The sequence below is a fragment of the Numenius arquata genome, chromosome 19 (assembly GCF_964106895.1).
Source record: "Numenius arquata chromosome 19, bNumArq3.hap1.1, whole genome shotgun sequence".
Lineage (NCBI taxonomy): Eukaryota > Metazoa > Chordata > Aves > Charadriiformes > Scolopacidae > Numenius > Numenius arquata.
In genome coordinates, this window is record NC_133594.1 from 681934 (window position 1) to 709546 (window position 27613).

At 47.6% G+C, this 27613-nt stretch overlaps 1 protein-coding gene across 1 annotated transcript in view; it reads right to left on the minus strand.

Annotated features, from left to right (window-relative positions):
* ZNF618 (zinc finger protein 618) overlaps positions 1–27613 on the minus strand; it is a 174302-nt gene that overhangs the window by 30600 nt on the left and 116089 nt on the right. The window contains exons 6-9 of the mRNA XM_074161371.1: positions 27168–27206; positions 7445–7534; positions 5160–5237; positions 4087–4176 (exon numbers count right to left, since the gene is read on the minus strand). Of these exons, the coding sequence (XP_074017472.1) occupies positions 4087–4176; positions 5160–5237; positions 7445–7534; positions 27168–27206 (297 nt within the window). The remainder of the gene's footprint in view (positions 1–4086; positions 4177–5159; positions 5238–7444; positions 7535–27167; positions 27207–27613) is intronic.

Sequence of the window (27613 nt, forward strand, 5' to 3'; positions counted from 1 at the left end):
CCTCTGGAGAAAAACTGATCTTTAATGAGTATGATGGAACGTGACTCTTAAACAATGGCTTGAAATTCAACATGCTGAACTAAAACCTCTGCTATTGGAAACAGGTCTTTCCACTGAAAAAGCCCTATGCTCAAACCTATCAAATTCTTAATGTGTTTCTTTATACATACAAACAAATATTGTCAGTGGAACTCGCTGCTAAGGCACTGTGGGCTAAGAGTGGGAAAAACATCCAAACACATCACAGATTTCACTCACTGAGATGGAGGAAGCAAAGACAAACCATCCCACTGGAATGTGGATCTGTTTTTTTCTTGCTGAGGCAGGACCTGTGTTGAAACTAGACGTGCTACCAAAAAGGATCCCTTTCCCTTAGAGAAAAAGCCATGGTGGCAGCTGCCTTTAAGAAATAGCACGTTTAAGCATTTTGGATGAAAAAATTGTATCCAGTGTCCTTCATGATAAGAAAAGTAACTGAGCAGAGAGGCTTGATGAACCTCCTTGAGCATCCCAGGTGTCAGGGTGGGCGTAGGTCTGTCTGTGCCCTGTGGAGCCAAGTACAATCACGGGGCAGTGCAGAGCCTTCGAGAACTGGGGACCATCCCCCAGCCCCTTGAGAGTTGAGCAGGGCAGGACCAGCGATGACAGCCAGGTTCAACCCGGTGTCCAGATCACTGGGAAGTTCATGGCCATGAGACGTGGCCGTGGTCAAGCTGGGAAGTCAATCCACAGGTCAGCAGCAGGATCAGCTCTGGTGAGGATAATCAGGGCCAGACACAGACCAGCAACCCTTAGGGAGGTCCAGAGTGATGAGACGACAGGGTTGGCGTCAGGCTGGGCAGGCAGTCTGTGGGTTGGGGTACAGACCAATGGCATCCATGGTCATGCCTACAACTGACCTGGAGACCAACATCCTAAAGTACAGCTCAGGCAGGGACTGATGGTCCAGAGCTGAGCTGAAATAGGGGCTCTGAATGTGGGCAGAGGCCCTGTGTGAGGCTGGTCAGGGCCATTAAGACCTGTTAGTGCACTCATGGCCCTGACATCACTTTAGATTTTCATCCTGGAAGCAACAGACATGCATAGCTGGGCAGATTTTAGTGCTATCACCACATACTTCCATGACCAGGGAGTCTGTTGCCTCATCTGCAGTTACCAGAAGAGGATGCGCTGAGTGCACACTCCTGAGCCTGGACTTACCAAGCTAAAACACACTCTTGGTGGCTTTTCTAGCCAGTCCACGTCCCAGATGCATGAGGTTTTCTTTGCACATCATCTAAAAGCAATCACAATAGCCCAGCCATCTGCAAATGTGGTAAATCAGTTCTGTCTTACAGAGCAGAGAGAGCCTGGAGGAGGACAGAAAGAAACCTCTGAGCCCTCCCCTTGTGCTCCTCCCTTCAGTGACATTTCTAAAACTGGGACAATGAATGTGCCTACAGTCCATTTTTTTTGGAAACAGCCTCTGACACCCCTCTCAGAAAGAGTGAATAGGCTGACAGAAACAGCATCAGGATATGTATTTTAAAAGAATAACAGCCCAGTTCTAAGCATATGAGAAAGCCCATACTCCTCATTAACAAAAGGGAACTTTGAAAGGAGACGTTTGGCATTAACAATTCCAGGGAGCCCCAGAGCAGAGCTCTTTCCACACAGCAGGTATCCAGCAGCACTGACCAAAATGAGTCCTTGTTTTAGCCCATTTTCAATAATTTTTTATCCATTATCACAGAAAACCAGAAAGACAGGCTCCGGAAGGGAAGCTTGCACTCACGACCCAGAAAGTTGAACTGGTAATGCTGAAGTGTTTTCTTACTCACTCCCACTACAGCTATTTTTCAGCATTTACCATATAACCACAAGAACAAACCAGGGTAAAAACACAGTCTCAGCTTTACTTGACTTCTAGGGCATAAGAAAAGCCAGTTATGCTTTTTAGAAGTCATGTGTTTACAGCTGCCTCACAGGACCTTGGTTTATAGGAAGAGCAGAGTGTGAGCACCAGAAAGGTGGGGGGATGTCCTGGCAGCCTGCCTGGGGAGCTAGTCATGCCCTCTCCTGTGTGCTCATCAGGGCTAATGGTTTGTCACTGTAAATCATAGATCTTACTGGTCACAGGAACTAGGAGAGGAGAAAAAAAAGGTTAAAAAAAAAAAAAGGAAAAAGAAAAGTTTATGGGGACGGGGTTAAACCTTATGAAAATATCCTGATCTGTCCTAAGTGTCCTCCAAGTCAAAGGTATTTGCTGAAAGGACTGGAAACCCATCTGCACATCCCAGTGACTGCTGGGCTAGTCTGCAGCAGGGGCAGCTTCTTTTGCTCTCACAAAGGTTACTGCAGAAACCATGGTGCAAGAATGGCTTCAACCCCAGGAATCAAAAGAATGTGCCGCCTCCTCCTCCAAAATCAGCTTCTGGTAGTCAAAAAGTGGGCACCAGGACCTCCCCGCTGGTCTATACTGGGAGAAGGGCACAATCTGTGTGGGCCAATGGTATCCGCAGTCAGACCTGCAGGGCCCACCTGAAGTAAATACCTCTCAGAGAAGAACAGTTATGGTTTTCTTTTCATGCTGGATAACCTAGACTGGAACCAGCAGCTCCAGCCTATTACTACTGATGGCTGGGAGGGTGGAGAGATAACCATAGCGATAAATCCCCTTGAAATGGGTAGTACTGGGAAGCTAAGAATCTGCTATTGCTGAGCACAGATTCAGTGCAGTCCTTACAGCACACTGCTCCTGAGCTACCTGTACAGGGGCAGAGCAGAGACACCAATGCCTTAGTGTCTGAGGGCCCATCTATATGAAGAGATTGACCTACTGCTGATCACCATCAACAGCTTTTCTGAGGACCTGAAAACACCTGAATTAAGAGGTGGATTTTGTGGGTGCAGGGATGTTTAGGAATAACTGTTATGTGTGCATCCATAAGCACTGGGTTCGTTCCCTTGGGCAGGTGGGAGATAATAAGACTTTGTGATGATGGCAGTAGACGTATTTTATATGCCCTACACCTTCTACTGTGATCTTGGTCCACCTCCATGCTCCAGAGAACCTGCATGGGAGCTGCCAGGAGCCACCAACCCTTGACCTTAAAAGTGACAGTCTGATGGACTGTGTTCCCAATTTATTTCTATATATGTCTAAAACGAAAGATGCCTTATTATAATACCTGAAAAACCTAATTAAAGCTGAATTTGGTGAGGAAGGAGTGTGCACTCCCTCTGCTGGCCACGGATGAGCAGCTAAAGAAACCCACTAAGCTCATGAGCTCAGCTCATCCATTCTCATCATCGGCCAAAACGCTGGCAGCTGGACATGGGCAAAGAGCAACCACGATGGCTCACAGCGGTAGAATCACAATAAAGCACAGGCCGATGCTATGAAAAAGCATGATGTTCAGGACTAAAGATCTTCTCTGCATACTTTGAAAGCAACCAAACCCAGCTTGTATCAAGAATTTCTCTCAACTATTTTACTAAGGTTTTGCACTAAATTACACTTAACTGCTCATCAAAACCTCCCCTTTGTCTGGGGAGTGCAGATCATAGTGGCCCTCCAGAGTGTGGATGGTGGTGCTGTGCAGTATGCCTTCCCCTGAGCTCCCTGAAATAAGTATTTTATTGCCTGTGATTTAGTACCAAGCTGCCAAGGTAATATACATGATTTTGAAAACCAGCTTTAACTCACTGTCTGAAATAATTTCTCAGAAGCTCATAAGAAAGATGCTGCTTCCCTCGTGTGTACATTCACTTAGTATTTAGGGGAGTCTAAAAATTTTGTGCATCACTTTGTTATGTGCACTGTAGGTACCAAAACCTTCAGTTAAACAACAAAATAAAATATCAAACCCCCAAGGACCCTAAACAGAATTGCCTGGACTTTGGTAACACCTAACAGTACCAGTGTCCCTCTGAGAGGAGATTCCAGCCCAGCTTTAGAGTGCCCTGGTCAGCACCTGATCTATGTCCTGCCAACTGCCATCCCACGGGGCCAGTGGAAGGATCCCCAAGAATAAGACTCTCTCCTGCCACCAACCACTGTAAATCAGCATCTGCAATGAGATAGATCTCCAGAGGGATACTCACTAATAGGTGCATGCAGTGCCACGTGTTCTTGGTAGGGAGTGTAGTATTTGTACTGCTTGCCACAGAATTCACAGGTGTAATTGCCAGTTTCTGTGAAGATGAAACAAACACAAAGATGAGAAAGGAGTGCAGCTCCCTCTCACGCACATCTCCGGCTTCCTGACTTTTTACATAGAAACTGGCCAGGTGACAAAAACTAGAGCATATTCCTCGTGTTTGGAACTTATCTGCCCTGTAATTCCCGTATCATCTTGCCCAACAAAAGAAACAGTTAAAGCCAGTGTCCACAGTGATGGACCCTGCTAAAAAGTACAGTAGAACTGAAGATTATCCCAAAATAATAGAGATTATCCCAAAATTACAGCCAAGTAAGAGTGCAAAACGAAGAGAGAATCCATTTCTAAAGTCAGATGACACAGTTTTGTCTTCTGGTTACACACCATCTGTAATGTGTGGACAACAGGAACAGTCAAACTAAAAAACAAGTTGTCAAGTGTAAGTCTTAACGACAGAACTTTCACATTGCATTGTGGATTTCTCTTGCAGGAGGAGAGGCTTTTCTGCAATGACTGTGCTAATTCCTGCTTTGGGAATACTTGAAATAATAAAGTGGTGAAACCATACACTGACACCTCCCGCTCCTGCCAGTGGGATGAATTGTTTCCAAAATGGAGAATTCAGAGAAATGCCTCAACAAAGTCTGTCCTCTCTTTGTTCCCCTCTGATCTGTTTGATGAACCCACCACGAAGGCAGTGGGAATGCAATCACCTGCCAACTCTGCCAATGCACCTTAAGACACTCTTTAATCGCTGCCAGCTTGCTCTGCTCCTGAACCTCTTTCCTCTTCTCTTTGCAGAGCCCTTGAACATCACAAAGCTGCATTTCTTAGGGCCAGGGTTGCTGGTATTTGGTGTTCATTTGAACCTAAACATATCTTTCAGCACCCCTAAGGTCCCAACACCTCTGCGTAACACAGTGCTTTCTGGTTTTCCCAGAAGTACTCCAGCTGATGCCAGATTTGAAACCACTGTACTGTCTCTTTTGTGCGAAGCTGTATAATAATAACTCATACTTGGACCAATCTTCTGGAACGGTTCCGGCTCCTCCTCCTTCACTTCATCTGCTGCTATGACGGCCTGGTCATAGGGGTCTGCAAGAGAACAGAACCAGCAAGAGAGCTGACAACCCCCTCAGGTTTTCCTCCTACAGCTGCATGGGCACTGAACGCTCCTGCATCTGTAATGACATTTCGATCTGTAACAAGATTTCAAGACAGGAATTATAAACCAAATGACCCCTCTGTCTGACCTGTCCCTCCTCCTCCTCCTCAGGTGCCCCAGGCAGTTATTACCCCCCCTTCCAGCCCAGTAACATGCCTTGTAGGTATATAGTATTTAAAAAATACAGAGAAAGACTGAACAAACTCATTGCAAAGCCTGAGTCATATTTTCTGATTTTCTTCCAGTACATCTCCTATCTAATGATGTTACACTGTCTGAAAGTGGGCACAGTAACGCAGTCTGTGAGCAAGCCACCTAACAAATACTGAGCAGTAACCTTCTACCATCTACTAGCACAGCTAGCACCAAATCAGAACCCAACCCATTTTAAAAAATAATTTCATTTATGCCTTGAACAATTCACTAAATCACCAGAGACGTAAAACATCTGTTTCTTTGATCTTCAAAAGCCTGATCAAGTGTATGTACAACAAAAGCCTGGTAGCTACTAGGGCTGGGCATCAACCTACTGGCTGTACTCTTTGGGAGAGGGAGAGGGGATGCTCCTCTCCCACTGCAATCAGTGACAAAACTCCTTACAAGTGTAGAATCGGACCTGCTGTGCCTGAATTACTGAATGTCTGAAAAGGTTTGTGAAATAAAGCACATGAAGGATCTCAGCTTACCTGCCCGGTTTTCTGGGGCCCCTTCCACACTAAAAACTAACATAGAATAGAAGAAGGAGGGGAAGAAACAAAAGAGAAATTAAATCCTCTTAAATGGCCTTGTTTTCCTCCTGTATTCCACGCATCGCTTCATAGAATAAACAGAATAAACCAGGCTTTGTGCCCCAGTCCCTCCTCTTCCCAGCAGCATCCACACAGGACTATTTGAGCATGCCCAGCCCTAATATACACAAATTCTCAAGGCCTTTGTTTTGCCACTGACAGAGCCCCACATGAAGTTCAGATGCGCAGTGGCCTCACGCTTGTGTTTGCTGCGACACAACCAGCCCCTTGGAGGGACTGAGACAAACAGTGTCCTTGCAAGACATGCGTGGAAGCGGTTTCCAAAGCCCTCTGGTAACCTCTAGGCAGAGCTACCTGAACCATAGCTACAAAGACACATTTCTGACAGGAGCAGACATGTCCATCTCACAGTGACTTTCAGTCCCAGTAATTCAATTTTGGCTCCCCATGGGAGGAAGGGAGCTTGCAGTGGTGCGCTCTAAGAGAACACTGGCTGATCTTAGAGCATGTTCAGATGTCCACATGCTCCAGTTAAGAACAGAAATTTTTTTTGACACCACGTATTGTGAAAAAACACTTGCTTTTCCGAGAGAGTCCAGCCATTCAAAACCTTCCGCTTTCCAAGCAGGGCCTTTCCGAAACTCTGCCAGGGCTCCCTCCGCGGCCAAGTAAGGAGCGACATGGACAGGCTGGTAGCATACGCAGCGAGGGTTTGGAACATCTGTGGGCTCTGAGTTGAGGAGCTTTAGATGCCTAGTTAAGAGCGTGCAGGCAAGCCAAAGAGAGTATGTTGTTGCTTCTATTTCCCCAATGTGAAAAAAAGAAACACTGCTTCGGGAGGAGAGTGCCTGCTTCTGTCCGAGTGTCACCAGCCTAGGCCACATCTACATGCACAGAGGAAAAATTGGCCTGTAACGTCCACGGAGAACTGCAATCAGTTCACTACCACAGCGATTAACAGGAACGAAACAACATTTCTCAACTCTGAAATGTGGTTTCTCACAGAGGAGCGCGTTGGGAACAAACCTGTGAAGTAAAAAAACCAAAAGGCAAGCAACTCTTGCCCAGCGAGTAGCCAGACCGACAGTTCACCTTGAGGCACTCGGTTCTAGCACACCCGTCCCATCCACGAGCCTTCAGACAGACGGGACTGCAAGGACCACAGGGCCCGGCAGAGGGTGTTATTTTGATGCACGCAAAGAGAATCAAGTGCAGCAAACTTCTTCCTGCAGCGCCTGCAGACTGTGCCTCCACTGGCAAAGGCGAGCGGGCCATGCTGGGCAACAGCCTGTACATCATGGGCCGCGCCGTCCTGCAGAACCACATTTTGTCTTTCCCAAGGACTTGTCATTCTAATTTGGGCATCTGAGTGTCAAAACAGTACTCACCATCCACGGCATGTAGGTCTCTGTGCTCTTGGAAGCAGCTATAATATTTATATTTTTTCCCACAAATGTCACACGTGTACCTAAAATTGTCTGTAGGAAGAAGAAAACAGGCCACTTTAGAAACTTTGAGGTAAAAGGCAAGCACTCCAGACAACGCTGCTCAGTCAGACACCCCTTGCAGTTATTCATCCCATTCATCCCACATGCTCTGTCGAATGTCTATGGCAAGCAGACAACCACTGCTTCACATTGTCCCTCTCTGCCCCACGCTGTATGGTTTGGGACATATTCTGATTTGTTGTTTCCTATTCAGCCCCGTTCTCCAGCACAGCCTCTGTGAGACCTCGCAGCAACGACGACACAGAGCAGCAGGCCCTGCTGAAACCTCCTTTGGAAGTTCAGGGCTACAGTAGGCAAGGACTGGTCAGGTTGGGGACAAACCGGCAGAACTAAACACCGAGCCAACGCATGAGTTGTTAGAAGTCAAACTCTTAATTTGCCACCTACGACATGGGTTGGCTGTGCCCGCAGGCTCGTACTGCGCTCGGGTCTCACTGCTGCTCTCACTGGTTACTAACTACATCCAACATCCCGTACGGGCACGTTGCAACAATCAAACCAGAGAGAACCAACAATCTGAAACATACAGGACAGGAAGGTGCTCAGTGAACAGGAGAACTGCTGGAGCCTGGTTTCATGTACCTTGGACCCTTCCCTTCATCCCAGCAAGAACAGACCCCGGTCACCACTGCCATGGGGAAGAGAGATGCAAAAAGCTCGAGATGCTTATGAATTCATTTTAGTCTGGCCGGGGACAAGGGATGCCTTTGGCTCAACTATCACATCAGTGTAAGAGGAGTAATTTGCTTGCCAACTTAGTGGGGTTTTTCCACCGTCTGATACCTGACACACACCTCGGGGTACAGACTGACACCCACGAGCGGTCACCCCACTGCAACTCGCAGCACTGCACTTGTCAGCCCACCACCAGTACAGCCCACTGCAGAGTGAAACACACCAGCTGGTGTAGCCACAAAGGATCTCAAAACTAACATGTTTTACTTCAGAACAGGAGCAAGCCGGGAGTGCACACATCAGCTACCGTGGCTCCACGATGAGCTGCCATTCGGCAAGGTCACCTGCAGGAGCTCAGTGGTCTGTATCCATCCACAAGCACAAAAACTTAAAGCCTTAGTTTTACCTCTTTCACACTGTGTTCAAACACACCATAGTATCCACATTAAGTAAGATTTTATTTTACTTCTCAATAATTTTATTTCTTAAATAAAGTGAGTATTTTAAGCTAGTATGCATTGGTACAGACTGGTCGCTCACTTGGGTTCACTACTGCAGTCCATCAGCACGTGGGGCTTCAACACTAAATGAAGAATCATTTTCTGCCCCTTTATTCTGCTTGGCAGAATGAAAGTAGAAGCTATGGTCATCTAGAAGAGAAAAATGCCAAATATAAAAGGTGTTAAACAGCTAGGCACTGGAACTTTTTTTCTGCTACCAAAAAATGTTTGTATCTTAATCAGAGCACAGCAATGCTAAGCTAGATCATCTAAGGGGTTTTAAAAGGCTTCGGCTGAGCAAGTGAGACAGAGCCCAGGTGTACATACTGAGATGAAAAGGATTCGCTGCTGCAGACAGTGCGGTGCTTAAGGAAGAGGAGGAGGAGAAGCAAAATGTGGCTGTGAGAACGTTCAAGTGGTAAAAGCACCAGTGGGTCACATTTAACTATGTTTCATTATAAAATCTTATGCAGTCTCCTTCTGTGGCCCATACAATGGTGCTGAACGGCTCAGGCCCTTTTCAACAACAAAGAGAATCTAATGATACTAGTATCTGTCTATCTGTTGAAAAAAAAAAATACAGCCAATTATTAGCAGAAAAAATTCATAACGTGTCATCAGTAATCAGTCCCACATCGCTGGGCATCCCCAAGACAAGAAACCAACCTCCTTTTTGAAGTGTAACAAGCCATGCGGTAGATGAACTGAAGACTAATCCTTCAGAGGAGTACCAAACCCCAAGCACTTCCAGTATCTCCATTTAGAGGAAGAAAACTATTATGGTCTTAGTTTGGAAGAGAAGTGCTCAATAAATAAGGACACTTGTTAGAACAGAATAAAACAAAGCACTGGTGCACCACTTCAGACTCCAACAGGCACGGCTAGTTGTACCTCTGTAATTTGGAAAAGATTGTGGGGTCTCACTGTCAGCAGCAGAGGGCTGAGCAGCAAATGGGTCCGGTCACTGCCTCCTCCTGGCAGGGGGGGGAAAATGGAAACACGACAGAGTAGCAGCACAGCACAGGAGCATAGGGCTTTGCTTGTTTTGTTAGGGGACTGTTTTCCCTAAGGAAGAATGACCTCCACAGAGTATAGTGAAACAAGTTGTTATGAGAAGTAAGTTTTTGTTCCAGCTGGTCCTGGTTCTAAACTCCTCCTGGACTCTTTAACAGAGATAACACCCAGCAAATGGTGCCAAGCCGCAGAGACGAGGAGGCTTACGCAGAATTCAGTCAGTCAGGAGACTGACGATGTGTAGCTAAGCTTCACCCTCTCTGAACAACGACTCTTCCAGGGCTGCACCCAAGTACCAGACTTCTTCCTTCTTACCCAATAGAGCTGTCCTTGTTGTCAACCAGCAACACCTCCAGTGCTGTCCTCACCAGTGACAGCTTCCTTAGCAGGAAACTCACCCAGAATTAGCTTGTGTGCAACTACTTAGAATCATAGAATTGCCTGGATTGGAAGGGACCTTTCAAAGTCCAACCATCAACCCAACACTGACAAAACCATCACTAACCCATGTCCCTCAGCACCACGTCTTCCCATCTTTTAAATACCTCCAGGGATGGTGCCTCCACCACTTCCCTGGGCAGCCTGTTCCAAGGCTTGATAACCCTTTCCGTGTAAAAATTTTTCCTAATATCCAACCTGAACCTCCCCTGGTGTAACTTGAACCCGTTTCCTCTTGTCCCATTGCCTATTCCTTGGGAGAAGAGACCGACCCCCCCCGGCTACACCCTCCTTTCAGGGAGTTGTAGAGAGCGAGAAGGTCTCCCCTCAGCCTCCTTTTCTCCAGGCTGAACACCCCCAGCTCCCTCAGCCTCTCCTGATAAGACTTATTCTCCAGACCCCTCACCAGCTCTGTTGCCCTTCTCTGGACACGCTCCAGCCCCTCAATGACTTTCTTGTCATGAGGGGCCAAAATTGGACACAGCACTGGAGGTAGGACCTCACCAGTGCCCAGTACAGGGGGACCATCACTTCCTTAGTCCTACTCACCACACTGTTCCTGACACAGGCCAGGATGCTGTTGGCCTTCTTGGCCACCCGGGCACACTCTGGCTCATATTCAGCTGGCTGTTGACCAACACCCCCAGGTCCTTTTCCACTGGGCAGCTCCAGCCACTCTTCCCCCAGCCTGGAGCATCAATGGGGAAACGCATACTTTTCCTGCTCTGGGTTATAACTACCAGACTAAAGCCAACTCTAGCCCAGGCACCGTACCCAATATACGTAACATCACCTCCAGTGGGGACCTGGAGTGCTCAGGTGTGCTGCAAGCCCATACTGATCCCCCCATCCCTAAGCCTCTGAAGACACCAGACACCACACATAAAACAGACATATAAAGAGATGGTACCAGACACATAAAACTAATGCTACTCAAGCAAGTCTGACCAGATTCAAGCTGTCTCCTATCCCCAGGCAGACATTAACACATTGCAGCTCCACCAAAAGCACTATTAGGACTTAAGGAAAAATACAGAGAAAGCTACCAATTAGCCCACTGGCAGAGAGGTTCAGTGCTGCCCTTTACTGGTAACTTGGGCAACAGTCCTGCAGAACACATCCTCCCTGCAAGATGAGCAGTCACCATATTACACTGCTGCAAATCTAGACTTACAAAATGCTTGAAAGGCATCTAGTTAAAAACCAAACTCCAGAAAATACCCTTCCTCCTTCATGCTCATGAGTCTTTCCAAGGGGAGCAGAGATTCTAGAAAGAGGTCTAAGGAGAAATGGCCTTATATCTCTATATCCCAGATTTAATCTCATGAAATACATGCACCAAAATACAGCAACACATCTTATTAGAAAAAAAAGCAAGAACAGCCTTGTTACAAGGCAGTTCCTCAGATAAAAAGGACTGAGAAACTGAGAAGGCAAACAGGCCATCTCAGTACCCCAAGAAATAACTCCACGGGACCTGGGAGCCTTTCTGACCGCTCTGCCTGCAGGTGCCCCTCCAGTAAAGGATAAGGACCATGCTGCTCTCTCTCTCCTGCCTGTCTCCAGGGGCTCCTGCTGCCTGGCTCCTGCCACACGGTCTGTGTTCAGCAGCGACTTGTAGCTGCTGAAATACCCCACCCTAGGGATGACCAGCCGGGTCATCTTCCTTCCAGATTTTGCATTAAATATTTTGAGATTTTTTTGTTGTTGTTTTGCTTCAGCAAAACAGCAGAGAAGAAACCACATATTTCATTCTGTCAGGAAAGAGGGAGAACAGAGGACACATGCCCAACAGTGGCAGGTGAAGGAAGAGGATTCCTTCCTTAAGGCACCTGGACCAGGGACTCGGTGGATTTTGCTCTAGAAACCCATGAAGGGAACAACGGCGATCAGAAATTTGTTGAAAGGTCAGGACTTCCATATCACAAGCTAAAAATACAGGTCCCTTAACCCACCTTCATAGAATCATAGAATCACAGAATGGTTTAGGTTGGAAGGGACCTTAAAGATCATCGAGTCCAACTCCTGCCCTGGGCAGGGACACCTCCCACCAGACCAGGTTGCTCAAAGCCCCATCCAACCTGGCCTTGAACCCCTCCAGGGATGGGGCAGCCACAGCTTCTCTGGGCAACCTGGGCCAGGCTCTCACCACTCTCACAGTGAAACATTTCCTCCTTGTACCTAGTCTGAATCGAACTTACTTTAGTTTTAAGCCATTACCCTTTGTCCTATTGCAACAGGCCCTGATAAAAAGTTTGTCCCCATCTTTCCTGGAGCCCCTTTAAGGACTGGAAGGGGCTCTAAGATCTCCCTGGAGCCTTCTCTTCTCCACACTGAACCCCCCCAACTCTCTCAGCCTGTCCCCACAGCAGAGGGGCTCCAGCCCTCCCAGCATCTCCATGGCCTCCTCTGGCCCCGCTCCAACAGGTCCGTGTCCTTCTGATGTTGGTGGCCCCAGAGCTGGAGGCAGTGTTCCAGCTGGAGTCTCCCCAGAGCGGAGCAGAGGGGCAAAATCCCCACCCTCGTCCTGCTGGCCACGCTGCTGGGGATGCAGCCCAGGGTGCAGCGGGTTTCTGGGCTGCCAGCGCATGTTGTTGGAGTGTTTTGAGCTTCTCATCCACCAACACCCCCAAGTCCCTCTCCTCAGGGCTGCTCTCAATCATAAGTTCAGGAATCTGAGATCACAAAAACTGTGTACAAACGAGTTTCCAATGGGCTCAAAGAGCTCTGTGCAGCATCAGAGAAACCTGAATTGGAAACAGTTACATACACCATCTAGATGAGATCCCTGCAATGATGACAGCTCATCCCATTAAGGGTCCAGAATGATGGGCTCTCCACACAGCAGGCTGTGGGAGCTTCTTTAAGGATTTCTCCACAGTGAAAAACAATTTTCACCTGACCCAGAATTCATATTGACCTTTCAAATGGAAGAAGCCACTAAAGCAACTTGATAGAGGAGCTTTCACGACAACTAGACACTTTGCAGGTACTCTTGAATCCTAAGTGATCCCACTGTTACACAGCACTGCAGAAATACCTGTCTGGTAGGGACAGCCTCCAAATGCGGAAGGGCAAAACTGCTGAATGTAAATAGATTGCAATAGCCTGATGAATTATTCCTAAATCCAGCAGTGTTCCAAGTCCCAGTCAAGAAAAAAGCAGCAAGATTAAAAATGAAGAGTGGGAAGTCTGGACAGCACTGCTTGTCCTGCCCCATGGTCGGGGTGGCACCTTTACACCAGAAGGTCTGAGAACGGCAAAGGAACACCAAACTCCAGGAATTTCGCATTCCTGGCTCACAGTGGGAAACAGTTTCCCAAACAGTTCATAAAGTCCAGCAGCATCTCTGAAAGGGGAGGAGAGCTGCATTTCTTACAGTTAAGCCCATTGCAATACATTTATCTGTCATCTCTCCATTTAAGGTTATGACATTTTTCCCCCCAAACAGCATTTCTGAGTGAGGTTTATGTGACACTGAAGTATCAGCATCATCCCTCCACCCCCAGCCAGTGGATCACAGGACAGTCCGTGAGATGCTCCGATGCTCATTTTCACATTCCTTAACTGTTTCCTGAAAATCTGCTGGCAGATGCTGGAGTCCTTATGAGTTCTGCTGGTGACAAACACAGGGCTGGAGCTGGTCAATGGCCGCAGAGCAGCACCTGGAAAAAGCACCACCTTCCCCGGGATGTCTGCCCCACGGAAAGGAACCACGAGCAACTCCAACACTCTTCAGTAAGAGCCAAAGCCACCACGACTAAACCACCTGATGCAAAGAAACAGGAGAGGCTGGCATTTTCTGAGATATGTGGCACGTGCTTGTCACCAGGAAACACCTTTCCAGGCCGTGTCCAGCACAGAGACCATCTGAGCAGCCTCCCCAGGAGACCCAGGGTGCAGTTACTGCTTCCTTACGACCGAGCAGGGAGCAAAAACATCTGGGACCCTCACTTGTTTCTGTGGATTCCATCCAGGGCAGCACAAAGACAGCTCTGGAGAGAGGCTTCTTCTCCCTTTCCGCAGCCAGAGGGGCACCTAGATGGAAAGGAACATATTTATGGCTTCCTAAACTAGCAGGATATTCCCCGCGCAGGTTCATGGACAATTCCTTTGACCTAACCCTTTGGCATCTTTAGGGGTTTCCTTCCAGATGCTGGACTGGCAGTGGGGAGAGGTAAAATGTGAGTTTGCAGACACAGGTCTGTAGATCTCCACCTACTGCTTGTTCAAACCGTGCTCTTGCACAGCAGTTATGACCTTTACACCTGCATTTTACAGCCAAGGAGAGTTGCCAGTAAAATCAGTTGCAATCTACATCACAGCTCAACTTAAAAGGTGTCTAATGGCAAAATTCCTTGAAAAGGGAACAGGACTGAGCCCAAAGTCAGCAATCCCCTAAGAGGATTAAAGTATCCAGAATTACATTAGTAAGGATTAAATAATAATAAAATCCAGAAATTTGGAAAGGACAGAAACCCTCACACACAAAGGCACAAGCCAGCTCCTAAGTGGGGGCTAGGAAAAAACCTTCCCTGTGGGCAAACTACTCCAAGATCACTCATTTCATGATCATTTACTTACTTCCCACAAACATTTGGCCTTGCCTCCCCCTACACGGGAGACATCTGGGCACACACCGGCTTTACCTGGCATGGAGCTTCCCATGCTTCCCGCAGGGGCGTCCTCAGGCTGTAAACTACTAAGTCAAGAAAAAGGTAATCCCAAATCTTCGCAGATGAGCCAAATCCCTTGAAATTACCAAAAAATGGTGTAAGATGTTAGCTCACCTACAGGTTGGGAAGGGGCTAAATGCCAGGTGAGAGGGCTCTGAGCCACAGGCTTGGGCTCGGGTTCTTGCTGAAGCATTTCACAGCTTAGTCCCAGCTCCTATGAAGAGCTGCTGCAGATGCATTCAGCAGTGACAGCACTGACTTCACCTTACAGCACTTTTTAAGCTGCTTTCAAGTAGGTGGCCAGTGAATTCTATGAATTCTGCGCTGCTTTATCCAAACCATGTGTCAGCTGAATGTATCAGCACGACGGAGATTTAAATGCAGACCATCCAGGGCTATATGTAATCTCTCCACGTTTGGAAACTCAGCACCAGAGTAGCAGGAAATTCCATACAGAGGGGAATATCCTGAATTAATTTCTGAAAGACAGTCTTCTTGTTCGTAATATTCTGATGGCCACAAGCTGTATTTTTTTAAAACATTTTGGGGAAAAGGAGTTTTGGGTACTACTCCCTGGATGTTGAGAGAGAAAAGACTTCCCAGGCATTCTCAGGATGTTACACATCAATGAATTTCCTTCTCTCACAGTCAAAAGTATGTTAAAGTTGAGTCCACAGACAACAAGTATCAGCAATTGAAAGTGAAAATGTTACAGCATTCTATGATTATCCCCAAACTCAGCATTATGAACCAGGATATTCTGACTCCGTGGCACAATTCAGACACACCAGACAATGTAACACCAGCAGGTCTAGTTTCAGAGTTTTCATTCTGGTGTCACTTCAGAGCACTGTTGAATTCTTTTTTATTCAAATTGTAACTAATGTAAGATAAAGAATGTTGACAAGAGGTATTTAATACGCTACAACCAGCAATTTGACAAAGAACAGCATTAATCCTGCATAATTAAAAAAATAAGTGTACTTGTACATACATAACTTGTTGATGGAGTAAGATTTATTTTTTTCCATCAAAAAGGATGCTGAATCTCCATCTTAAGTGAAAAAACCCTCAGCTGAGCCCACTTTATGGAGTCACACTCTACAGACAATAAAGGCCATTTTATTTTAACCTCCTTTTGAAATCAAAATAGTTTGGCTGGCAACATACACTACTTTATCTACTTCACGACGGTTCAGATTAAATGACGTAGCACTGAGAGTTTCATAAAGGAAAAACAAGCCTCATCTTGACTTCTTCCTGCTCATTTCTTCTTGACCAGAAATTTTGTTTGTACTGATTTCCAGACGGGAATTCACAGGGAGTATCACTGCCTGGTTTCCAAAGTGGAAAGGAAAAGCGATAGTTAAATGACTGAGAAGCACTGAAGAAGAGACCCTGGCTCTATAAACTGTCATAAAGAACAAAATCAAATTAAAGTAAAGTAAGAAGGATGCAGAGCCCTCCTCTCTACAATCAGGTAAGGTAATCAAGAACTCTGATCTTTTTGCTTAGGTTGAAGGGAAGAGATCTTAAGAAGGTAATCCTTGTATTTCTCTGCCTTTCCTGGTTATTAAGATCCTTAGCAGTGCAAATTCTGAGAAGTGTGGTGAGACAAGCTGAATTACTCAACACTACAGGCTGCTGCACCTTTTCGCTCATTTTCTTGGCTTACAAATGATTGGGATATAGTTTTCAAGAAATAAAAAAAAAATACTTAAGGTGTTTTGGTTTTTTGTGTGCTATTCAGGTTTACTGCTGTTGAAATGCCAACATGTGGCTCAGCAGACAAAGGTTGAGGCTGAAAGAAGAATTTGGAATAATTAATGGCATTGCTGTTTGTACACGTCTTCTCTTGCTAAATTTCAAACCATGTCAGAAGATGGAAAGTGCGTCCCTTCTTAATGAACAGTGGAGGGATGTACTTCCATCTTCAATAAAGCTCTCCTGGCATTTTCAGGACAAACTGACGGATGATCAGAATGGTCTGAGATTACTAAAATTCTTATCCTTTTTTTAGTAGAATAAGTATATTTCTTCATCAATTTTGCTGCCTAGGAACTCTGTAAGAGATGTGCGGCTAAGTATTAACGTCCAGATTTCTGTAAACATGATCCTTTTGGTCAGCATCTGTGAAAGGGGCAGAGATTTAATTTTTATGGGTATATTATCAATTTTCTGTATCAGATCATGTGGAAACCACAGATTTACAGCCAACTGGAAAGCCTCCTTTTCTAAAAACTTATATTTAAACTACCACAGAGCAACTGGTCTTCTCCAGAGCTATGGAAGTGCAGGGCTTGCATGAATGTCAAACCCTCCAGCATGATGATGTGTGTCGTGGTCCTGAGCACGCTTTCCGTGGTTATAAGGCAAAGACACCCAACAGGATACCCAAGGTGAGAACATCCAACAAGAACCCTTAGTGTGAGTTATGTCAGAAGAGCAACTTCAAATTTACCCTATTAAAAAACAGGTCCAGGAACTGTCACCTATTTCACCCAGCCTCAAAAAAAGTCGTCGTCGCTGTAATGTGAAGGCTCTGATTCAGAACTTGCAAACAGCTGCAGAGAAAGGCAAAGGGAAACGGGCCTCCCTGTTACCGAACACCTGAGAAATCCCAGCGATAAACTCTCTCCCATTCCTGTCCTGCAATTACTCACAAAAGGAGGATGTCAGAGCAAGACAGGAGTAGCCTGTGTTAAGGAGCAAGGGACAGCTCTGGAACTTGCTGAAAAAGGGAAGAGCGAGTGACCGCAGACCGGAGCTGAGGTCAAAGGTGCTTTTGTGAAAGGCAACAGCTACAGCCCCGAAGGAACAGACCTCAGGCCTTAAGGTCAACATTTTCTTCATGCTGTAGAGCCCAGAACTAAGTTCCATATTATTTTCTTAATGTCCTTCTCCTGCATGGAAATTTATCATTCTTGGTCTCAGCCCATTGGTCATTTGAATTTGAAGATGAACATATTCATCTACTTGTTAGGCAAATGGGAATCTAAAGAGACTTTACCTACTTAAAATGCAAACGCATTAGAAAAATAAAATCCATTTTTATTGCCCTCCCCGTGGAGCAGGAGAATTATTAAATAAGAACATTGGAAAAATTAATCACAAAGTTGTAAATGACTAACCATTCACTTTGGCAAGTGTGCGTGGGTGTGCGCACACACATCAGCTACATTAGGCTTCCAATTGTGTAGGGCATTAGTAAGTTTTACCAAGCACAACAGTGGAACTTTCCATTTCTTGCTCTGTTACCTCTCAAAAAGTACAAGGAAATCAGAAGCTAAAATTTACTTTAAGGAAACATTAAGGTTGCAAATTTGAATATTTAAAATTAATCAAGAAATGGAGATGCTAAAGATCCTTAATGTTAAATTAACACCAGCAAACCACTTACGTATCTTTCCATCACCACTCATAACATTAAAATCACCATACCCTGTAGGCCTAATGTCTGGGAAAGAAAAATCTTAATTTTGAATTTATTAATTTCATGGTTTAAATTCACAACCCTCAAAATATTTTTGCACATGCAAGGCATTAGCACTCTGCCTCCACAGTTAACGTTTGCAAGGCGTATTCCAGCCCACATCCTTGCTTCTAACCTTTCACTGCTTTTGCAAATAAATTCCCTCTTAGGCTGAACTTTCTCATGCTTAGTCAGAGCCCAAAGGGAAATATGTTTTTAAAAGATCAGGCCAATCATTTTTATTTATGGGGTTGTGAAATATTTACTATGTATTCCATTTTGGAAGAAAAAAAAAAAATTGCAATTTTCTTTTTTCCTTCTTGTAACTAAATAATGTCACGCAGTGGAGACACACTCCTCATGGATGCTGCCCTGTGCACAGGTGATGGGTTTGAGTGCATTTGGCTAAAAATCTGGAAAGAAAAACATAATTCTGTTTGCAGCCTACAACATCCTCAGACCCAGATAAAACTCAGTGTCCTCTCTAACATCGAATGTTCTATCTCAGCCCAGCATCCAGCTACAACCTAGCACACAATATGCAAGGATGATACTGCTATGAATGGGGAAGGAGGAAATAAAGCTCACAGATGACAGCACAGTTATATTTAATTTTCAAAAGATGTGCCTCCTGACCCACTGTCAGTCTCCTAAGTTACAGCCAGCTCCCAGAGGTTGGGATATTATCAAAAGCTAAAATATATTGTGCATTGAGGCATAAATCACTACACCTGGGTACTTGGTAAGAGGGACTGAAGATCTGGCAAAGAGCAATGACTCAGACATCACACAGCAACCTTGAAAAAAATGTCCCACAATGTGGAAGGTTCAGCGCGAGAGAGCTGAGAAAGCTGAACAGGTCAGCAAGGTCCCTCTCCTGGACCAGAGCCATGTGCTTCCCTCCAGGCTATGGCAAAGCCCAAGCTGGAGTCAAGCTCTGAACCGGTGATGATGATGATGGCACTCAGCTAGTAACCGAAAAAAAGAGATACTGGGTTGTCCTGCCTGCCTCATCACGTACATAGCTGGGACTGGAGCACCTCTTCTGAAGACCATTTTGGTATCTCTTGTATAAGGATATCTAGCCTTAAAAGCAGTTATTTTTAACTCTGTGACACTGTATCCCTGCCTTCCTTGGTGGTTGCTCCTATGTGACGCAGCCCAAGGAAAACGTGCTGGCTGGCTCTCCCTTCCCTAGGTTGCACCAGCAGAACTGGTGGCCTTGGAGTTGAAATGCTTCTCAGCATTTTATAACTGTAGTTTGCAGTATGGTTTTGGTCTGTAGCACAGCAGTCTGTCACTCGAGAGGAGAAGAGAATGTGGTCCAGCCACTTCCCGGTCTCTTCTTGAGGGCCAGTTCTGAGCTGGGGAGGATGCTAAAGCCTGGACTGTAACAAAAGAGCTCACGAAGTCTTCAGATCACCAGCTGTGCCCTGTCTCCCTGAAGGACGTACCTGTGTTTTTCTCTCTGTAGGATACTAGAATTTATGGAAACCTTCGATAACACAAACTTTGTACCCCCAGAAAGCAACGCATAATACAAGAAAAAGCTGCTATAAGGAAGTGGAAGGGTGGTGGAGTCTGGCCATAGAGGGAAAGACAAAACCAGTTTAATTGCAGCAAAGCAGAGTTAAGATTGCCCACAGGCAGAACACCCCACTCAGGGCTCGCAGGGAAAGCACTGGGAAAGGCCACACAACTGAGAGTTTGAAGAACTGTCTGCACAGCACATTTCTGAAGAACACATTAGAACAGTAACTTTGAGGACGTTCTATCTATGAAACAATGAAACTTTCTGGAGCCCAAATCTACTTTTAAAATTCTTGCAAGCTCACAGCTATCAATGAGAACTTGCAAATTTTTGTCACTGACAATCACCAATTTCATCTAGTTGTTTTTACCCTGCCTTGTGCGAGGGGAAGGAATCCTCTTGAGATGAGTAGAAGGAAAAGTGCACTCAAATACTAGTTCAGAGTCAGGAACTCTAGTTTCAGCAGCAATCAGCAGCTGCTGCTAACGAGCAGACACTGGCTGCCCTCAACACACAGCCTGATGAACGCTGGTTAACCCAGCGCCTTGCAGCAGGCGATGAGCTTGTCTCCTCTTTTCACCCCTTCTCTCAGCAGGGTCCTGAACTCAGGCAGCTCCTCCAGTGAGATCCATTACTGACCCAGCACATGCCAGTTTACCCGACCGCAAGGAAATGGCTTCCCTCCCTCAGGAAAGCATAGCTGAAAGCCATCTCCTCTGCAGGAGACGAGGGTGGCTACAGGCTGCTGCTGAGCAGGGCATGGGAGTTACTGCTCCACAGCTTGGCTGGGTGGCTGCTCCCATGCTCTGTCACCTGCCAACGATGCCTGCTCCACAGGCTGCTGCTCAGGGGAGTGCTGGGGGGTCTCCAGCCTGGCTCGGGGGATAACACTCTATCCGGTCAGCTGGATTTTCCAGTAGATACAGTCACTTCTCTCTCTGCTTCAAAGGGCAACATGGAAACTCTCCTGCCTCCTTCCAGGAGAGATTCAGACAGGACACTCTCTGTAGTGCCAGAACTTCCCATCTACCCCAGAAAAACTTCATGCAACGGTCTGGGAAGAGCTGCTCCTCGGGCTGTGTGGAGGTGATCTAACGTTGTCACACAATATGCAAAGGTAACTTTTTGCCCCCCCCCCATACAACCTGGTAACTCAAGAGGGTGGTCTGAAATACCTGGTAAATATCGTCACCTGTAAGACGGCAATACTAGTTTTCAAAGATGAACTGTGAACAGGAAAAAAGGGCTCCAACACAACAGAAAAGCCAACAGACACAAAGAAAAGGGTGATTTTGTTACTTGGGAATTTTGTGGGATCTGGCCTAGGAGCTTTCAGCCTATGGAGCTGTTCCCGGCAAGCACAAAGGTACTAGGAAAGTCGCTCCTGTTTCCACTAGAATTTAAACCAAAAGGGAAGGAGGCTGTTGGGCTCTGGCAAGCAAAGGATGGCTTGGGCTTACGGACAGGATTTGTACGCTGGACTCTCAGGCATCTCCCAAATGGTGGAGACCAGTGAAGAGCTGTGCAGGAGTAACCCACTGGCAGCACGAGCACCGGGATCTGCTTTTGAGGAGCAGCACAAAATCCAGCTTTGCCTCTTAAACAGAATTGCGTGTATGCAAAAGCAGGAGATGGAGACAGAAAAAACGGGATCTACCAAAACCCAACCATTACTGGTCTTTCAACCTCCAGCAAATGTCACTGAATTGCCGTAGTAACAAACTGCAACACCACTAGGAATGAAAGTGGAGCATTCGAACTGGGTTGTTTTAGTGGAACTGCTTTTTCACGCTGTTTTCCTGCACACCAGAGAGTAACTGATGCCACGCTGACAGTCCAACAGCGAACTCCACACTCACAGCTAGTACTGCCTGGGAGCATGACCTGCTTTTAAACTACAACCTGCTTGTCATGGTCCTCAAAAAAGTTGTTACCAGGGCAAGAGAACAGAGAAACCCCACTATCAGAAAGTTCCACTAGACTCAGCCAATGAGACTGATACACTGGAGATGAATTCAAGGCTCCTCAAATCACTTCTTGCTGATTCTTCCCACTTTTAACAGCATTCTATTTAAAGATTCCAGAAATGCTAAGACTCTTCCCCACAACACTAATCAGTATTGCTCCATCAGGCTCAGGACTTCTCCCCTAAGAAAAGGAACACTCACTAAGTCTCAAATAACTAACCAGACATACGTGAAGTTAATAAACCAGCTATACTTTAAGAAACCTTCAGCTTTTAGCAATTCTTTCCCTCCCACTTCTCTGTGCGTTTGCTATTCTGCTTGCTTTCACAGGGCACAGAAATACAATCCAACAGCAGAGGGCTGTGTCCAGCAGACAGGGACTGGGCTGGAAGCCCAGAGACTTGTGATCTCCTCCTTTGCCACTTGCCTGCTGGTTGCCCTTGGCAAGTCCCTTTCTCCGCTGCTTCCCCACCTGCCTGCAGAATCCCAAACTCCCTGTAAATGATCCAAGGCTCATCCAGGCAAAAGGTCTGGAAGTACTAGGGACTAGTAACACTATTTGCTGTACTTGTTAACATTTGGTATTTTGAAAATAGGTATTAAAAGGCCATTGGTAAGTTGCAATTAGGCAAGTACCATATCAACAGTTGCCAGAGCAACCTTAATTCTGTCCTACGCTGTCCTCCAAAGAGGCAGAGTCACTATTAGAAAGCAGCAATGAGCATGCAGATGAAAACTTGGGTGCTTATGCATTCCCAGATTAATTAAGGTTTCATGGCCAACCATAAAATTCACAGTTTAACTTTGAGCTCTGCAAGCCACTTATGGTTATTTTGGAGATGTTCTTGTACATAAGTTCCTCTTTCCTACAGAAAAGAACAGGAATAATACCAAAATCCAACAGCTTGAATATTGCAGTCCATAATCTGTAGCAGTTACAGATCTGGCAAAACCAAAGGCTACCATGCTCTGGAGACCAGGGCTGTGCTGGGGGAAGCTCATTATCCCACTTTGCCTCCTGGGGATGAGCCCAGAAACAAGCTCTCAGTATGGAGACCATGCTGGGTTTTCTTCCTAACCCAACCACAGATCCAACACTGGTGCCAGCCTAGCTCTTAAAACTATAGTCCCCAAACTGTGACATGTGTGCTGAAAGCAACCTGCTTCATGACCCAGCACAGTGCAAAGACCTGCTCACGTCAGAGGTGATGCCTCCCACAGCTCTGTCTCTGGCGCACTGGTGCTGGTGCGGGGCTGGTGGAGCCCTGCTTGGCAGTGGTTTTACTCAGCTCTCTGTCAGGCTGCCAAGAATTTCCCATGGTATGTGAGCAGCAGGAGGGAGACTGTTTTTACAAAGTTTGTAACTCCCCTAAACATGACTGGAATTTCCATGGAGAATGATGGCTCAGATCTAGCCTGAACACCTTCTTCCCAAGGACTTCCAAAAGTCTGGAGCAAACCACAGATGAACATGAGCATCTCAGCAAGGACTGCCAGACTCATCTACAGGAACAGCCAGTGACCTAGATGTCAAACTGGCCACCCCTGCCTAGGAGAAAATATCAAAAGTTTTTTTCAAAACCTCTCTCCTCCCATCCTCCTCCCTGAAAGTCAAAGTTGGTAGCAGTCAGACAAGCCTTTTTATTAACACATTAGCACTGTGGGTTGCATTGTTTTATTCTCTCTACATGTGGGAATTCTGGTCTTGGACCCTGAGCCAAGGCTAGAAAAGTATCTCCAAAAGCCATGTAACCATGTCCCCATGAGCACTTCCTCTCCCCAATACCACAGATCTGTGTCTCTTCAAGAATGGGTCAAAAAATAAAAAAGGGAGTCCCAGAGACACAATCTATAGGACTAAAAACCCCAAAGGCTGAAAATAACTAAGTGCAACAGTTTTCCCTCAAGGGAATCTTGAAAGTGCCTTCCCAGCTGGAAAGTCTAAACACCGCTTTCTCCTCTTTAAGCAGGCAGCAAGCAAACAACTGGCCTCAGCTGCATCCCAGCTTGCCCCATAGCTCCCTTCTTCCCAGGAAAAAAAAGGCCAGGCCAGCCCTTCCCGTTACCACAGCCCTTCGGACCTGAAGGCAGGGGCACGTCACAGCACAGCTTCACCCACCAGATCAGTAACTCGTCCTCCCAACAGGCCAAGTATGACCTGCTCTCAGACACAGTAAGGCAAGATGCAGACTTTGCCTCCCAAGAACAAACATGACTCGTTGCTCTCAGGATAAGTTTTTAGAGCACAACACAGCTCAATGCCACCAAAGCTCGAGGACTCTGGGACCAAGCCAAGGTTCTCCTGCTGTACTCTGCAGAGGCAGCAGCCGAGATGTCTCCTCACTTAACACACAAGGTTGCCTTCATCAAAACTTCTCAGCTGTCCCCTGTGGCCGTGAGTAAGAGCTGCCTCCAAAAAGTCACTACGGAGAAAACTTGACCAGCTTTTAAAACCCCACACTTCTAGGTATTTGAACCAGTGCCAAGGACTCACTGCTGGCCAAGGGAGCTCCTCATCCAAACCAGATTATGATGGATGCAATCTATGCCCTACAGAGAAGCATGAGAGAAAAAAGGGATCTTGCTGTATCCCTTAAATAGTGAGAACTTCTAGTAGAAGGCAGCAAACCATCGCTGCAGAGCTCATGAGTCCAGAGGTTCCCAACGAGATAGAAATAGCAAAGGAAGACTTGAACAATACAGACGTCTGTAATAGAAAGGGTGTAAACAGCCAAATCGGGTCACAGAGGAATAGCACTGGAGCAGCAGGCAAAACAAAAATAGCAGGAAAGGAAAGATAAATAAAAAATTCCTAAAATATATGAGAAGCAAACAGACTGACAAGGAAACAAGAAGGCCATTGAGTGGAAAAAGGAGAAGAACCGTGCAGAGGCAACCAGGGTAGGCCAGGGATTTCATCCAGCCCCAGAGGGGAAGGCACAGGGAGGAAAGAAGACAGCTGAACTATTTCATTGCAGCAGTGAGGAGGGAAAGAGGAAGATGACTTTGTCAGGAAATTACAACCATCTGCACTTAGGAACAGCAGCATCAGCTGAGCAGTTTCATGTTCACTCTGCAGGTGACACGCACAGCCTGTTCTTCCACCAGGTTGGATGGCTGTGGTGGACCTTCCTTCCACATCCCCCTAGCCCACCACTCATCGCTTCCCTGCTCTGCTGGCTTGGTCTTGCCTCCAGCTCTTCCTGCTAGATGAAACTATTTTGGAATAGCAATGAGTGTGGCAGGTAAAAAGGGGGTTCTGTAATTCCTGCACTGGGAAGGAGGCCAGATTCAGACAGCCCTGCATGAAAATAGAAGTGGTCCTTGCCTCTTTTACTGCTCTCTGCTCCACCTCCTCTGCTCCCACGGCAGCTTCCCTGATGCCTGGCACAGAGGGCAGCTGCCGGTCACTCTTCTCTCTCAGAGACGACTTCTGCCTGTGACTTTCCATTCTCCCGAGCTCCCTGAAACCCAGACACCGCAGAAGAGGCAGTTGTGTCCACAGAAGATCCTTCTATGGCTCAAATGACAAGGGGTTCGTGCACACAGCAGGGGCATGAACCCTCATGGGTGTTTTCCCCTTACTCTCCATACCCCACTCTGCCCTGCCTTTCTTAGACAAAAAAATTCCCGCGACAGGTAAGAAGGAGAAAAGCTGACCTACAGAAAAAAAACAACTCTTTGCACAAGGTGGTTCCCAAGCTCTGGCAAAAAGGGTACTATGTTCAATACCTGAATAACAAGCCCAGGATGCGCACAGCCGGGCCCAGAACACAGTAGGGCCCTGTGTCAGAATTCAGAGCAAGGGGGTCAGAGATGAGCCTGGAAAGTCTCATGACAAGTAAAACACCAATGGGCAGCAGAGCACCTACTGAAAAAGAGACAGCAAAGGCAGCAACAGATGCCTGGGAAGGAGTCTCCATCCCCTGCCTGGAGCTGGATACCACGTGTCACTGGGTCAAATGGAAAGAGCAAGGGCCCAGCTGCAGAGCCCATCTCCCCTCCAGTGGGCACCAGGAGCGGGTACACACTGTGTGATGGCTGTTGCTACTGAGATGTTTCGGCTCAGGGCTGAGGATCCTCACCCCCCACCTGCAGTGAAGTTAATCCTGCTTCTTTTGCAGACAGAAAGCCAAGACTCCCCCATGCTAACCTCAACTCCTCACCTATCACAGAATGGGCTTGAAGAAACAGCAGTTAAAAAAAGGTGGCATGGCTGTACTTTTTAATTATTATTTCTCTTTACTATTTATCTAACGTACTTATACCCACCTAGGGTAAGTTTGGTGCTTCCAGGTTGCCCTCTGTAATGACCAAGGTTGGTAACTTACCTTTCCAATGGAACCCGTAGCTCTCACTTAACACAGCAAAATCCAGGTCAGCAGAGACCTCAGGAGGTCTCTGGTCCAACCTCCTGCTCCAAGCAGGGTCTGCTCTGAGCTCAGACTTGGGTTACTTGGGACTTTATCCAGGCTGGTTGTGTGAACCTCCAAGGATGCAGCAGACACAACCTCTCTGGACAACCTGCTCCAGAGCACGGGGAAAAGCTCTTCCTTCAACACAGCCTCAACCTCTTTTCTTTCCACTTTATGCTCATTAGCTCTCATTCTCCTGCCACTGTGAACTGCCTGGCTCCATCTTCCCGATTCCCCCCCTCTCAGGGGCCATCAGGCTGCCACCAGGTCCCCCAATGCCACCTCTTCCCCTGGTGTCGGGCCCCACTGCCTCAGCCCCTCCACGCCTCAGCAGCCCAGAAGCCTGTCCCAAACCCGCTCTGGTTTATTAACGCTCTTCCTCAGGCAGGGACACCCCCCCCAGATTGTATGTTTAAAAATCCTACACGATCTATCACACTAGAGGGGCTGGCAGCACCCAGCGTGTCCCCTGCAGAGGCTGAGGCAGCAGGTGGGCAGGAGGTCTCCTCATGGCCGTCCTCCGTCCCCTCACGCTGCCCGGCTCCCCGAGCCCACCCAGCCGCGGGCACCGCGCTCCCCTCACGGTGGGAGGACGACGACAAACCTCCCCGCCGCGGCCCCTCTCCCCGGCGAGGCTGTGCCGGGAGGCGGCCGCCCCGCCGGCCCTGCCCCGCCGCCTCCCGCCCACCGCCGCCGCCATCTCCGCGGCGCCGGCCGCCCTCTGCCGGCCGCAGCCCCGGCCTGCGGGGAAAGGGCCCCGCCGGCCCCCGCCGACCGCCCGCCCGCCGCCCCGCTCCCCGCCCCACCGAGCCCCGAGGCGGTGAGGGGTACGGCCGGCCGTACGGCTGAGGGGAGAGCGCCCACACGCCAGGCCCCGGTCCCCCCTTACGCACCCCCAGCGCCATGAGTACTTACTGCCTTGTGAGGCTCCTTCACCTGAGGCAGCTTCAGTGTCTGCAAAGAGAAAGAGCTGCACTTAGATCTGACGGCTGACTCTGCCCCGCATCCGCTGCGCCTCGGCCGGCCCCGGTGCCTCGCTCGCTCGCTCTCCTCTGGCCGCCGCTCTCCTCCGCCATGGTGGCCCACGACACCCGGCACAGAGCGTCTCCCCAGAGCGGCTGCCCTGTGCGAGGCACAGGCTCCCTCGGGGGGACGGTGGCTGCCGATGGAGTGGACTGCGAAAGGCCAGCAGCCCTCAGCGGGGACGGGCTGTGGGGCCAGCGCAGGCCACCTCGAGGGCTGTTCGATAAAACACAGCTGCTTTTGGAAGAGCCTCCAGCACCGGGGCTCTTGTTCCCTGAGCGGTCACAGGGGCCTGGATTCCAAACGGGATGGCTAGAGGGGAAACACCTGCCCCAGGA